Here is a 14,079-nt window from a genome sequence, read left to right on the forward strand (position 1 = left end):
CTGACAGACGTATCTCCGCAGGCCGCCGTCCCGCGTGGAGCTGCATCACGACGGCAACAGCAGCGACTCGTACTTGCGTCTGCTGGACCCGCAAGCGCCCGGCCTCAGGTGAGCAGGACACGTTCATTCCACATCGTTACAACTCATCAAGGTGGAACCCATTGTTTCCTTCCTATGGTTCATTAGTTCTGTCGCCTTGTCGCCACAGCAAAAATGGAGACTCAGCAGCATGCATGCACTATAGAGTCAAACACGGGACACGCACAAGCCAATTTTCTCCCATATTCGTTAGTTTAATATTCTTTGCGACTGTTTTAACGACAAATATTCGTGCGTTTATGATTTCGGTGTGGTTCAGCCCACGAATAATCGATAAGCTGTTTATTACCCTCACAGACACCTCACAGAGGTGAAAACAAGATGAATACCACCGGGATGGACGATGAAAAATTAACATAAACACCGACTATAAAAGACTATCCGAGTTTCCGAGTTAAACAAAAAGTTATCCGAGCCCACGCCTTGTTCATAATGAGATTAAAAGGGATCGACGCCTCTGAGATACCTGAGGTATGCTGGTAGCCCATTGATGACTGAAAGTGGAGCGAAATGCTAAGGATTCATGCTACGGAAAGGCAGGCAGTTTTAAGCCGCTCATGTTCTTCAAGTTGCATACATCGTTTGAAGATTAACGGCCATGTCTTTAGCGAGCATAATTTATGCGATGCCTTCAACGCACAATTTACAAATTTAACTGTACCACCAATAAGTGACGAGATAAACATATTTTTTAATAATAATAACACTTTATTGACGCAGGAATTCCGCCAACACTAATAAATAATAGGCCTGCCAAAACCACATTGGACTTGAAGGGCAGAGCCGACAGACAGCGTTTAACACAATGTAATATCGCGGATAACACAAGATATGCAGAAACATTGTTAACAGGCACGGACACAGAAGAGAAATACAAAGAGCAATGAGGAGGCGAAAAATGAAAACAAACCACGTATCCTGCGATGAAAAGTAACATAACCCGGCATTCTTAATACAGAGCAAGAAAACATACATCAGGCGTTTGTATAGCACTTAAAAACCATCAATTATCCTATTGACAACAGCCAACAAAAAACAATCGAAATAGGAACCAAAAAAGAGACAGGAATAGACATATGACATCTGCTGGGAGCAGGGCACTGAAACAAAACAAGAGTACTCTTTGCACGCACTGTTCACACAGATCAGTAGGTGTAAAATGAAACAAATAAATTGATGTATTTGCTCCAGCACCCTGAAGTTATGTAGGGTTTCAATACACATGAAAGAACCAACCGTGTAATGGATTAGAGGTTAATGCGACGGAGAATTTGTTTTAATTTATACTTTGATTTCGCGCGAAAGGCACTTGCTGGTAGTTTATTGAGAGAGGAAGGGGTGAAGTAATTATGAGTGCGCTGACCGTACTTGGTAGAGCAGCGAGGCACCCGAAAACGGTCTTTCGGCCGGAGACAGCGAGCAGGAACATATTCGACCTTCTATTTGTGCGAACAGAAATGCCTCAGGATGGCCATTTCCGCTAGAAGGGCGTTAAAATCTGGCAACCTTAAGGCTTTGAAAAGGTCGATGCCGGTGGTTAAACCTAAATCATAAGCAATAATCTTCAGAATAGATCGAAGGATAGAGTTGACTGTATTCTTCCACCGAATCGCGCAGTGACCGTACACCCACAGCGAAGCACACCGTCACCCACAGCTTGCAAAACCATTTTACGAACGGAGAGTGGCATGTAATATCTGATATTGTATAATGTACCTGAAACTGCACGTAATCTTGAGCATATATGCGTATTCTATGTGAAGTCACTGTCGAGGAAAACGCCGAGGTATTTCACTGTAGAAACGTATGGAACGGGTGAGCAGGGGGAGCAAGATGAAGAGTGTGCCAGTAATGGAAGGTTCAAACTGACTTTCTTCAAAGGATTATGAAAACCTATAAGTTGTGTTTTCGAGACGTTTACTTTAATGACATTGTTAGTGAACCAGCTCATAACGCTGATCGTTGCATCTTGTAAAAGAGAGATTGTATCTGAAAAACGGGGAGCTTGACAAGATAACGGTGTCGTCTGCGTACTGAAATGTAAAAGTAGGCGTAGCAGCGGCGAGGTCATTCACATATAGATTGAAAAGAAGTGGACTTAATATAGATCCCTAAGGTACTCCGGCTTTTATTGAAGCTGTATTACTCCGGTACTGCCCAATGGAGACTAACTGCGTTCTATCCTCCAAAAAGTTAGAGATATCATAAGAAGCCAACAAACACTGACACCAAGGACAACACAGGGGAAATTACTTGTGCTTAATCAATGAAATGAAGAAACGATAAATTAATGGAAATTAAAGTGGATGAAAAAACGCGACATGCGAAGGTCGTGGGTTCGGTTCCCACCTGCGGCAAGTTGTTTGTTCATCCACTTTAATTTCCATTAATTTATCGTTTCTTCATTTCATTGATTAAGCACAAGTAATTTCCCCTGTTTTGTCCTTGGTGTCAGTGTTTGTTGGCTTCTTATGATATGACTAATAAAAATCGGGCCCCTCGGTTAACCCCCTTTCTTCTCGTTTATTACATAACGAGGGTCTCGAATCCGGCAACATTGATGCCTTCAGGTAGCATATGTGGGTTTATTGACCAGTTGCCTTCACCCCCCCCCCCCAAAAAAAAGATCACGTTCTCGTGACACCTGCGGCAAGAAGGACGTTCCACGTCCACCGCCAAGGTCTGTGAGTGGTGGCGCTGGCTAACACACCCAGGGTTCTACTAGGACACATAAACCCAAGAAAGTGGATGTGGAAACCACGCCGCGGTAGCTCAATTGGTAGAGCATCGCACGCGAAATGCGAAGGTTGTGGGTTCGGTTCCCACCTGCGGCAAGTTGTTTTTTCATCCACTTTAATTTCCATTAATTTATCGTTTCTTCATTTCATTGATTAAGCACAAGTAACTTCCCCTGTGTTGTCCTTGGTGTCAGTGTTTGTTGGCTTCTTATGATATGACTAATAAAAATCGGGCCCCTCCGTTAACCCCCTTTCTTCTCGTTTATTACATAACGAGGGTCTCGAATCCGGCAACATTGATGCCTTTAGGTAGCATATGTGGGTTTATTGACCAGTTGCCTTCACCCCCCCCCCCAAAAAAAAAAAAGATGACGTTCTCGTGACACCTGCGGCAAGAAGGACGTTCCACGTCCACCGCCAAGGTCTGTGAGTGGTGGCGCTGGCTAACGCACCCAGGGTTCTACTAGGACACATAAACCCAAGAAAGTGGATGGGGAAACCGCGCCGCGGTAGCTCAATTGGTAGAGCATCGCACGCGAAATGCGAAGGTTGTGGGGTCGGTTCCCACCTGCGGCAAGTTGTTTTTTCATCCACTTTAATTTCCATTAATTTATCGTTTCTTCATTTCATTGATTAAGCACAAGTAACTTCCCCTGTGTTGTCCTTGGTGTCAGTGTTTGTTGGCTTCTTATGATAAGACTAATAAAAATCGGGCCCCTCGGTTAACCCCCTTTCTTCTCGTTTATTACATAACGAGGGTCTCGAATCCGGCAACATTGATGCCTTTAGGTAGCATATGTGGGTTTATTGACCAGTTGCCTTCACCCCCCCCCCCCAAAAAAAAAAAAAGATGACGTTCTCGTGACACCTGCGGCAAGAAGGACGTTCCACGTCCACCGCCAAGGTCTGTGAGTGGTGGCGCTGGCTAACGCACCCAGGGTTCTACTAGGACACATAAACCCAAGAAAGTGGATGGGGAAACCGCGCCGCGGTAGCTCAATTGGTAGAGCATCGCACGCGAAATGCGAAGGTTGTGGGTTCGGTTCCCACCTGCGGCAAGTTGTTTTTTCATCCACTTTAATTTCCATTAATTTATCGTTTCTTCATTTCATTGATTAAGCACAAGTAACTTCCCCTGTGTTGTCCTTGGTGTCAGTGTTTGTTGGCTTCTTATGATATGACTAATAAAAATCGGGCCCCTCGGTTAACCCCCTTTCTTCTCGTTTATTACATAACGAGGGTCTCGAATCCGGCAACATTGATGCCTTCAGGTAGCATATGTGGGTTTATTGACCAGTTGCCTTCACCCCCCCCCAAAAAAAAGATCACGTTCTCGTGACACCTGCGGCAAGAAGGACGTTCCACGTCCACCGCCAAGCTCTGTGAGTGGTGGCGCTGGCTAACACACCCAGGGTTCTACTAGGACACATAAATACCCAAGAAAGTGGATGGGGAAACCGCGCCGCGGTAGCTCAATTGGTAGAGCATCGCACGCGAAATGCGAAGGTTGTGGGTTCGGTTCCCACCTGCGGCAAGTTGTTTTTTCATCCACTTTAATTTCCATTAATTTATCGTTTCTTCATTTCATTGATTAAGCACAAGTAACTTCCCCTGTGTTGTCCTTGGTGTCAGTGTTTGTTGGCTTCTTATGATATGACTAATAAAAATCGGGCCCCTCGGTTAACCCCCTTTCTTCTCGTTTATTACATAACGAGGGTCTCGAATCCGGCAACATTGATGCCTTCAGGTAGCATATGTGGGTTTATTGACCAGTTGCCTTCACCCCCCCCAAAAAAAAAAGATCACGTTCTCGTGACACCTGCGGCAAGAAGGACGTTCCACGTCCACCGCCAAGCTCTGTGAGTGGTGGCGCTGGCTAACACACCCAGGGTTCTACTAGGACACATAAATACCCAAGAAAGTGGATGGGGAAACCGCGCCGCGGTAGCTCAATTGGTAGAGCATCGCACGCGAAATGCGAAGGTTGTGGGTTCGGTTCCCACCTGCGGCAAGTTGTTTTTTCATCCACTTTAATTTCCATTAATTTATCGTTTCTTCATTTCATTGATTAAGCACAAGTAACTTCCCCTGTGTTGTCCTTGGTGTCAGTGTTTGTTGGCTTCTTATGATATGACTAATAAAAATCGGGCCCCTCGGTTAATCCCCTTTCTTCTCGTTTATTACATAACGAGGGTCTCGAATCCGGCAACATTGATGCCTTCAGGTAGCATATGTGGGTTTATTGACCAGTTGCCTTCACCCCCCCCAAAAAAAAAGATCACGTTCTCGTGACACCTGCGGCAAGAAGGACGTTCCACGTCCACCGCCAAGCTCTGTGAGTGGTGGCGCTGGCTAACACACCCAGGGTTCTACTAGGACACATAAATACCCAAGAAAGTGGATGGGGAAACCGCGCCGCGGTAGCTCAATTGGTAGAGCATCGCACGCGAAATGCGAAGGTTGTGGGTTCGGTTCCCACCTGCGGCAAGTTGTTTTTTCATCCACTTTAATTTCCATTAATTTATCGTTTCTTCATTTCATTGATTAAGCACAAGTAACTTCCCCTGTGTTGTCCTTGGTGTCAGTGTTTGTTGGCTTCTTATGATATGACTAATAAAAATCGGGCCCCTCGGTTAACCCCCTTTCTTCTCGTTTATTACATAACGAGGGTCTCGAATCCGGCAACATTGATGCCTTCAGGTAGCATATGTGGGTTTATTGACCAGTTGCCTTCACCCCCCCAAAAAAAAAAGATCACGTTCTCGTGACACCTGCGGCAAGAAGGACGTTCCACGTCCACCGCCAAGCTCTGTGAGTGGTGGCGCTGGCTAACACACCCAGGGTTCTACTAGGACACATAAATACCCAAGAAAGTGGATGGGGAAACCGCGCCGCGGTAGCTCAATTGGTAGAGCATCGCACGCGAAATGCGAAGGTTGTGGGTTCGGTTCCCACCTGCGGCAAGTTGTTTTTTCATCCACTTTAATTTCCATTAATTTATCGTTTCTTCATTTCATTGATTAAGCACAAGTAACTTCCCCTGTGTTGTCCTTGGTGTCAGTGTTTGTTGGCTTCTTACGATATGACTAATAAAAATCGGGCCCCTCGGTTAACCCCCTTTCTTCTCGTTTATTACATAACGAGGGTCTCGAATCCGGCAACATCGATGCCTTCAGGTAGCATATGTGGGTTTATTGACCAGTTGCCTTCACCCCCCCCCCCAAAAAAAAAGATCACGTTCTCGTGACACCTGCGGCAAGAAGGACGTTCCACGTCCACCGCCAAGGTCTGTGAGTGGTGGCGCTGGCTAACGCACCCAGGGTTCTACTAGGACACATAAACCCAAGAAAGTGGATGGGGAAACCGCGCCGCGGTAGCTCAATTGGTGGAGCATCGCACGCGAAATGCGAAGGTTGTGGGTTCGGTTCCCACCTGCGGCAAGTTGTTTTTTCATCCACTTTAATTTCCATTAATTTATCGTTTCTTCATTTCATTGATTAGGCACAAGTAATTTCCCCTGTGTTGTCCTTGGTGTCAGTGTTTGTTGGCTTCTTATGATATGACTAATAAAAATCGGGCCCCTCGGTTAACCCCCTTTCTTCTCGTTTAAAAAGTTAGAGAGTAGCTTTAGGAAAGGCCCACGAAATCCCATCAGGGAAAGTTTATATAACAAAAGACTATGGCAAACACTCTCGAAAGCTTTGCTAACATCAAGAAAAAGAGCACATACGACCTGGTTGGCATCAAAAGCTGAATTAATAATGTCTGAAATATCCTCAAGGAGAGGCTGTGTGCCTCTGCCTGGAACAAAAGCATACTGCGTACTTGAAATAATGCTACTGGCATCGAGGTACGTCGACATGACTTGCAGCAGGTGTTTTTCTAATATTTAAGAGATACACGGCAGAATTGAAATTGGGCGATAATTTTCGTATCTATTTGGTGCACCCCTCTTGAAGAGCGGTATGACTATGGCCTTTTTCATTTGTGTAGGTATAATACTATTCGTTAAAATGTGATTCAGCAGTGATAACAGCACATACTTAACAGCGTCGAAATTTCTGCGTAACTCGTCCACAGAAATGCCATCAACGCCCGGTGATTTACCAGTTTTTAGGTTAAAAAGAATTGATCTGAGATCAAGTTCTGATAGAGGAGGAAGGTTTGCAGATTTGTATACGCTGTTCCTTAAAGTACAGTGATCAGGGTGTGGTTTAGCAGTACCAGAATCCTGCGAGAAGTATGTGTTAAATTCATTTGAAACAGTTGCTCCATCTGCAGAAAAATGGGACTCTAGTGGTAACAGGCGACCACCACGTTTGAATTTATCTCTTAATTCATTTGCAAGAGACCACGTCTTTTTCACGTCCGAACGAGCTTCTTTGAATTTTTGGCGCATATGATTTCGCTTTGCTAGCCGAATCATGGAATTCACTCGATTTCTACATGTTTTAAATTTCAGTAGTAGCTCCGGGCAATTTGGAGCCCGTTTAGCTTGAGCCCACATAAGGTCTTTTTCCTTAATTGCCGCTAATATTTGGGGCGACAGCCATTTGTTCTCTTCTCGACGTAATCTCACTTTTACAAACCGGGTGCATTTTTCTGTAATTGTGGAGAATCTGAACAAAACGGTCGTATAAATCAGCTGGAGAGAGTGTATATAACATGGACTGCCAGTTATGCTTTGTGACGCATTCGTCAACGAGCTTAGGATCAACAATGCAAATTTCCTGTTTCATGCTGTTGACTTTCGAAGGCGTGGCATTTTCTACAAGACGACAGCAGAGTAAGTAATGATCAGCTGCCTGCATCGCATAATTGGAGCACCGAACATTAATATGGTCAATGCAGGATTTAACCAACTTTCCACACAGAAATTCTTCACGCGTTGCTTGATGTATAATGCCTTCTAATCCCCATTTAGATAATAGATCGATATAGTCGTCGACCGGTGGCAGAGTGGGGCGGAGGGTGTCAATGTTTATATCGCCTAGCACACACACGTTTTCGTCAAGAGATAGGGATGATAGTGCTGTGTCAAGCTCTGATAAGAATAAGAGAACATTGCAACAAGGCGGCCGGTACACAGACAAAACAGCCAATGAAGTCTCAGATAAGCATACTCGCAGAGCAACAACTTCAGCTTGCGAAAAGGAAAGCGGTATTTCTGATACAGACCACTGGTCTTTCGCAAATGCGGCCACGCCCCCTCCTTTACGCAACGTGCGAGTGTATGAAAATGACTTATAGCCTGGTATAGAATAAGACGACATGGCGTCCGCAGGAACATTAATTTCTGTCAAAACAAAGACATCACAGATAGACAGGAAAGGCGAAGTCAAAGCGCAAAAATGATTCCAATGTTTACGGATGCTGCGGATATTATCCTGGGTGGCAATGAAGGCATTACAGGTGTTAGCAATAAAAAAGTTATGAACGTCTGAGAAGGTACGAAACGAGAGTGATCTAGCTACATCCATGTTTACACGAGCTTTTCGAGGTCAATTGAAGTATCAATGCGAATGAGAGGAGCACCCTCAGCTTTTCTGGCCAGCACCCTTCCGTTGCGTGTCCAGACAAACTTGTAGTCTTTTTCTTTCCCTCTTAGGCGAGCCTGACGAAATAAATCTCGTTTAGCCCGTGTCAGATTGTCGTTCAAATATAGTCGAGGATTTGGAGCCATTCCATTAAAGACAAGACTTGGGAGACAACTGCGAGAATCGAGCCACTTTTGCTTGATCGCAACAGTTTGCGCTTGCACAAGAATAGCCGGGATGGAATCCTTGCGCGCTGCTAGCCTGTGTGCAACAGAAACATCTGAAGGCTGAAACTCTATATCAAGCTTTTCCGCCACTTGACCCAGTACAGATGTCCTCGTTATGCTGAACGGGGAAACCGTGTATCTCAAAATTACACCTTCTGGTGCACTGCTCAAGGGCATTGATTCCAGTGGTCATGCTGTGGAGGGCTGCAGCCTGAGAAGAAACTGTCGATGACAACGTCTCGCACTGGGCACGAAGCTGGCCAAGTTCAGCTTGGCTATCCGACACCGCCGAAAGTGCGGAATCGTATTTTGAGTACAGGAACTCAATAGACTTCTGCATTTCCCCAACAGACTCAGTCAGCTTTTCTCCCGAGGTTTTGAATTCCAGAAGTTCTGCCATCTGAACTACAAGTGCTTCTACAATTGTTGTGAGCTGATCCAGTTTGTTCTTGACTTCTGTTAACTGATGTGAGAACGAAACATCGCTATTGGTGGATCCAGATTGCCTACATGTCTGGCAGTACCAAGCTTCGCGTTTTTCGGACGTGATTTTGGTGTAGGTACTCTCGGCAACCCCCGAACAACTTTTTCCAAGATGATACCCCCGCTTGCACAAAGAGCACGTTAAACATTTACCGTCTGCAGGTAACACCTGGGGGCAAACAGCTCAAATATTCGGCATCTTGTTGCAGTCAGCGGCAAACGAGGACACGTGAGAAAAATACAAAAGCAGGTTGATGCAAGGACTCAGCCGCCGACAGCAAGGTAAAAACAGTCACTTGCTGGTCACAGTTTGCCGCCGACTGCAGAGAAGCCCGGCGAAAGCGAGGTTTAAATAACCGCAGATGGACGTGACGTCAGGGGCGTAGACTTCAGCGACATCGGTGGCGGCAAAGAGCGGACTAGAAGCGTCCCAGGCAGCAGGTCAGCATCCCGCATGCGCCGATGAGTATTCCAAGACGAAGCAGCCTTTGCAGACAGAAGATCCTCCCACAAGCTGATAGGGATGCAGCCACTTAACTGAAGTACTGAAGCTACTGAAGTGGAGTCCGCAATATCAGCATTGAATAATACTACTAGCTGTGTCGTTGAAGGTGTACAAATTAAACCGGTGAAATTCGTCATATACATCACAGCACCAGTCTTAACACATATATTCAATCTATGTTACAGCTCGGCAATATTTCCAGGAAAAATGCAGCTTGCTAAAGTGACAGCGTTATATAAATAAGGTAGTCGAAATGATTTCAGAAATTATCGTCCAGTTTCAGTACTTCCAGTCTTTTCAAAGGGTTTAGCGAAACTGATTTTGGCACGACTTTCAAACTTTTTCAATAAATCAAAAACTCTATGCGACGTTCAGTATCGTTTCCGACCACATCGGTCAGCACAAGCTGCCTTAATTGACCAGAAAGAGCATATTAGGAGATTCAGGAGGCTTGGGACAGTTGGAAGAATGGGACAACTCATGTATATCTCCTGCAGTTGGTTCAAACACGTTCACCGACTACTCACGAGATGGCGCTTGCATAACGAGAGCCTGCTGGCGCCTGGTGGCGTGGAGCCTGGTGGGTTGCGCCACCAAGCAAGAGCTTGGTGGCGCAACCCACCGCCCCGTTCCAAAGGGGACGCTCATAACATCCATCCATCCATCCATCCATCCTGGCTCTAATGGTGGACGTTGTTGCGTGTGCCGAGGTATGCGTGGCCGGCAGGAGGTCTGGACCCCACTTCACGCAGAGTCAGCGACGAGCTTTTTCGGCGAAGAATTCTTTATACAATGTTTACAAGTTGTCGTAATTATCAAGAGAGAGCAACAGAGCAGCTGCAAGCGGCTTAAATAACACCCCTTAGTCCCCAGATTCCCCAGACACTCCCTAAGGACGAACAAGGTCGAGAGAGAGAGAGGGTCCGGGATGCCTCCGTGGTCCCAACGCCGCTTTCAGTGGCCGGCGCCTCTGGGAACCGCGCTGTGTCGTCAGGCCAGTCTGGCGGTCGGTCAGAATGGTGCGCCGGGCAAGTTTTATGGCCCGGCATAGGACAAAGGGCTGCAAGGCACGGGGTCGAAACATAGCCCTTCTTTGGCGGCCGGTCAAAAGGAGCGCCGCCGGACAAAGGAGGGGGCTGCATTGCTGCCGGGGAGGGGCCGAACAGCAGTCCGTGAGCCGGCGGCCGCTTCCGTCGTGGACGCCGTGCCGCCACGAGGAAACCCGTGCACGTAGTCGCCGTGTGCCCGAAGCGGCCACCATGCGGGCACCATGCGGGGATGAATGCTGCCTCCATGGTCGACGCACCATAGCACTGGCCTCCCCTCAGGCAAATCCCAGGGCAAAACATACGAACAACGTCTGCCGTGGATGGAGCATTCTGTGACTAGAAATCTCTTCTTTAACGTCTCAAAAGTAAGCATCCGCTGTGTCAATTGCACCTATCTGAGATTTAAACCACTCTGCGGAGGCTCATGCCAATTTCTATCCGAAAGCACACATCAGCGTCGTACTTCAAGCAATAACAAGTTTAGCCCTAACAAGAACATTTTGGCCGTGGAGTGTTTTTTCTTCGGGCGACGTAGCTTGCGAGGAATGGGACAGCGTCCTTGAGGATGAAATGAGAAACTGTCCCATTCCTGCCTACAGTAAGGCTAGCGCTGTGTATAGCGAATCAGCTTCATGGTTGAGCCACATTAACTCCGAAAGCTGTCATCTATGTTTATTTCATATTTTAAGGTTGTAAATATTCGGTGCCTTGAAGATTAGATTAAATAACGGGCAGGCTGGCTACTTGACAATTCACATTGACACGCTAAACGAAAGGGACATTATAACACGCGATGTCGCTCCACTTAAAAAGCTTTGATTACTCTGCACATTTGCGAGCAGCCTGGAATATGGACGTGAATAGTAGGTTCCAGCAGGAGTGCTGTTAAGTGCGCTTTGTGTGCGAGAATATTTACATTTGCAAATTATTGCTCCACTTTAATTTTCAGGAAGATGCCAGTGGTGTACAAGAGAAATTCCGACAGAGCTCAAAGATCGAACACTTTCATGCTGGATGGTGTGAGATTGGCGTGGGATGAAAAGTATAAGAGACGTAGTAGTCTTTAAAATATCAAAATCATCGCTTGGCCGAGCAGTGAATCAGTACCACGAATGTGATGACAGAGGCAGCATCTTGTTCAAGTCCAATTTGGTCTACGGAATGGTCTTGACAGCAGAAGATGAAATACTCTTGAAAGAGTATTTGCTGAAGGCAAGCAAGACGTGTTATGGGCTTACGAGGATGCAGGCTCTTTCACTGGCGTACCAATTTGCAACAGTCTTAAACCGGAAGTGTCCACCGTCATAGGAATTCAAGGTAGCGGAAGGGACTGGTTTATGGGCTTTATGGACCGCCATCCATCCGATCGCCGGAAGCGACCTGTCTTGTGCAACAAGCTTCAACAAGAACAACGTCGATGCTTTCCTTTCAAATCTGAAAGGCGTTTACGACCGATACAAGCTAGCTTCGGACTGCATCTACAATTGTGACGAAACGAGCTTCACAACTGCACACAATCCACCAAAAATAGTAGCAGCACGTGGTGAGAAGCAAATTGGTGAAGTCGCATCAGCAGATCGCGGCGAATTGATGGCCGTTTTTTGCACTGTCGATGCCATAGAAAACGCTCTCACGCCAGAGTAAATTTTGCCATGGGTCAGATTGAAATATCTTTTTCTGAGAGGCGCCCCAGCCGGAAGCCTTGGTTTGGCAAACAAGGTCGAGATAACTGTCCGGGGAACAGTTTTTACTGGCATTATAGCATATCGTCGAACATACAAAGTGCTCGAAGGGAGCACCATTATAATTCTTGACAATCATGAAAGCCATATCAGCATCAGCACCATCAAAAAGGCCAAAGAGAGCGTGGTAATCTTGCTGACATTTCCTCCGCACTGTAGCCACCGCCTGCAGCCACTTGATGTGTCCGTGTATGGACCATTCAAATCTCAGTACAACGCTGCTTGCAATGATTAGCTCATAAACAACGCAGGGAAGGCCATCTCCATCTGTAATGTTGGAGAGTTAGTGGGATCTGCCTACGTATTAACGGTGACACAAAAGAACATGATCTTGGGCGTCCAGAAAACGGGCCTTTGGCCTTTCAAGCGAACCCTTCACTTTGGACGATTACTTCATGTCATCAGTAATTGACGTACTTTAACATCCCCAAGTGGAGAGGTGTCACGGCAGACAGCCACCGTCATCAGTCAGACAGCCAGCTCAACCCTTCTGGAAAATGTTTTGAACTCTGAGATAAACACCGACGGAGCTCGAAACGTCCATGCATATCTTCACTCCTAGTGTCGATAAACCGGCCTCGATGTGAACGGCGTCTCCAAGCCGAATTGTTGCAAGTGATCTTAGGCTCTACCCTATGGCTGCACCGCATAAGACGGGGCAAAAAGGAAGGAGGTAAGGTAGGACAAAAGTCCTTACAGATACACCAGAGAAGCATGCGATTGAATAAGAAGCTGCAGAGAGGTTTTCACGACAGACCCTGACAAAAAGAGCTCGTAACACAGTTAAGATTGTCGCCCCTACTCGTCAAAAAAAAAAGAGACGGCGACTTCAGAACGATTTCAGTTCTTCAAGTGAAGAAGTTACTTTTGCCATTGCATTTGATTATTCTGACAGTGACATGTCAGATTTCGATATGAGAAGCAGGACATTTCTGAGGCCCATTGCCCGAATGAAACTGTTCAAGTGACGGTGAAGACTGTTCAAGTGTTCGTTGAATTGTTCTTGTCAGGTTGAGTAAAAAGAATCTGAGGTCTATTACACGGGTAAAGTCGAGAGAAGTGACAAGATTGACGTTGTCACTGCAACCTAACCAACCTAACCTAACGAAGTTAGGTTGCTTACCGATATCTAGCATTAACTTCCCGTTGTTATCGGTATAACCATCTAGATCCTGTATGTGGGCATTCATGTCACCCAAGAGGATTATTTCGGCATCATTCTCGAAGCTCTTAATATCCGCACTTAGGTATTCCTCCAACTCCTGATTCTTTTCTTTGCAAATTTTACCCGTCCATAATTACCTCACGCCGAGCTAAGTTTTCTTTCCGCTGACTCTTCTTGATGAGCAAAGATGCTCTTACAATTTGAATTCACTATTTCCCATTTGGTTCCTGCCACATTAGCATTCCGACCCCCCTGCCTTTCCGATTTTGTCCTGTTGCACCTTTCCCGAATAGAATTCTCAATCACTGGCGGCTCTTCCGAGTCTCTAAAGTGCGTTTCTGTGACCGTATATACATCTATTTGTTCTCTATTTAACTGCTACTCAGTCTCTAAGCACTTTAAATTTCTTCGGCCACTCTGCATATTTATGCACCCTATTGCACGGCGAGTTTTTTTCTCGTTTCTATGTTCGTGCTGGTGATAGCATTCTGATGTGCCCCTAGGGGACCTTCTCCATTAATAACTACCCTGGCC

The 14,079-nt window shown here is 46.2% G+C and overlaps 1 protein-coding gene, 6 non-coding genes and 2 pseudogenes across 8 annotated transcripts in view; all 9 read left to right on the top strand.

The window, feature by feature from the left end:
• Window positions 1-14,079, top strand: part of LOC142566308 (uncharacterized) — a 951,081-nt gene that overhangs the window by 626,865 nt on the left and 310,137 nt on the right. For both annotated transcript variants that reach the window (XM_075677216.1, XM_075677215.1), the window contains one exon: window positions 22-108. In XM_075677216.1, the coding sequence (XP_075533331.1) occupies window positions 22-108 (87 nt within the window). The remainder of the gene's footprint in view (window positions 1-21; window positions 109-14,079) is intronic.
• On the top strand, window positions 2,861-2,933 carry TRNAS-CGA (transfer RNA serine (anticodon CGA)). The gene has a single exon. It is a non-coding gene; the product is annotated as a tRNA-Ser (tRNA).
• On the top strand, window positions 3,823-3,895 carry TRNAS-CGA (transfer RNA serine (anticodon CGA)). The gene has a single exon. It is a non-coding gene; the product is annotated as a tRNA-Ser (tRNA).
• Window positions 4,299-4,371, top strand: TRNAS-CGA (transfer RNA serine (anticodon CGA)). The gene has a single exon. It is a non-coding gene; the product is annotated as a tRNA-Ser (tRNA).
• On the top strand, window positions 4,776-4,848 carry TRNAS-CGA (transfer RNA serine (anticodon CGA)). The gene has a single exon. It is a non-coding gene; the product is annotated as a tRNA-Ser (tRNA).
• Window positions 5,252-5,324, top strand: TRNAS-CGA (transfer RNA serine (anticodon CGA)). The gene has a single exon. It is a non-coding gene; the product is annotated as a tRNA-Ser (tRNA).
• On the top strand, window positions 5,728-5,800 carry TRNAS-CGA (transfer RNA serine (anticodon CGA)). The gene has a single exon. It is a non-coding gene; the product is annotated as a tRNA-Ser (tRNA).
• On the top strand, window positions 11,592-12,282 carry LOC142566177 (uncharacterized; annotated as a pseudogene).
• LOC142566178 (uncharacterized) lies at window positions 12,368-13,395 on the top strand (annotated as a pseudogene).

This window comes from Dermacentor variabilis, unplaced genomic scaffold (genome assembly GCF_050947875.1).
Source record: "Dermacentor variabilis isolate Ectoservices unplaced genomic scaffold, ASM5094787v1 scaffold_12, whole genome shotgun sequence".
NCBI classification, from domain to species: Eukaryota; Metazoa; Arthropoda; class Arachnida; order Ixodida; family Ixodidae; genus Dermacentor; species Dermacentor variabilis.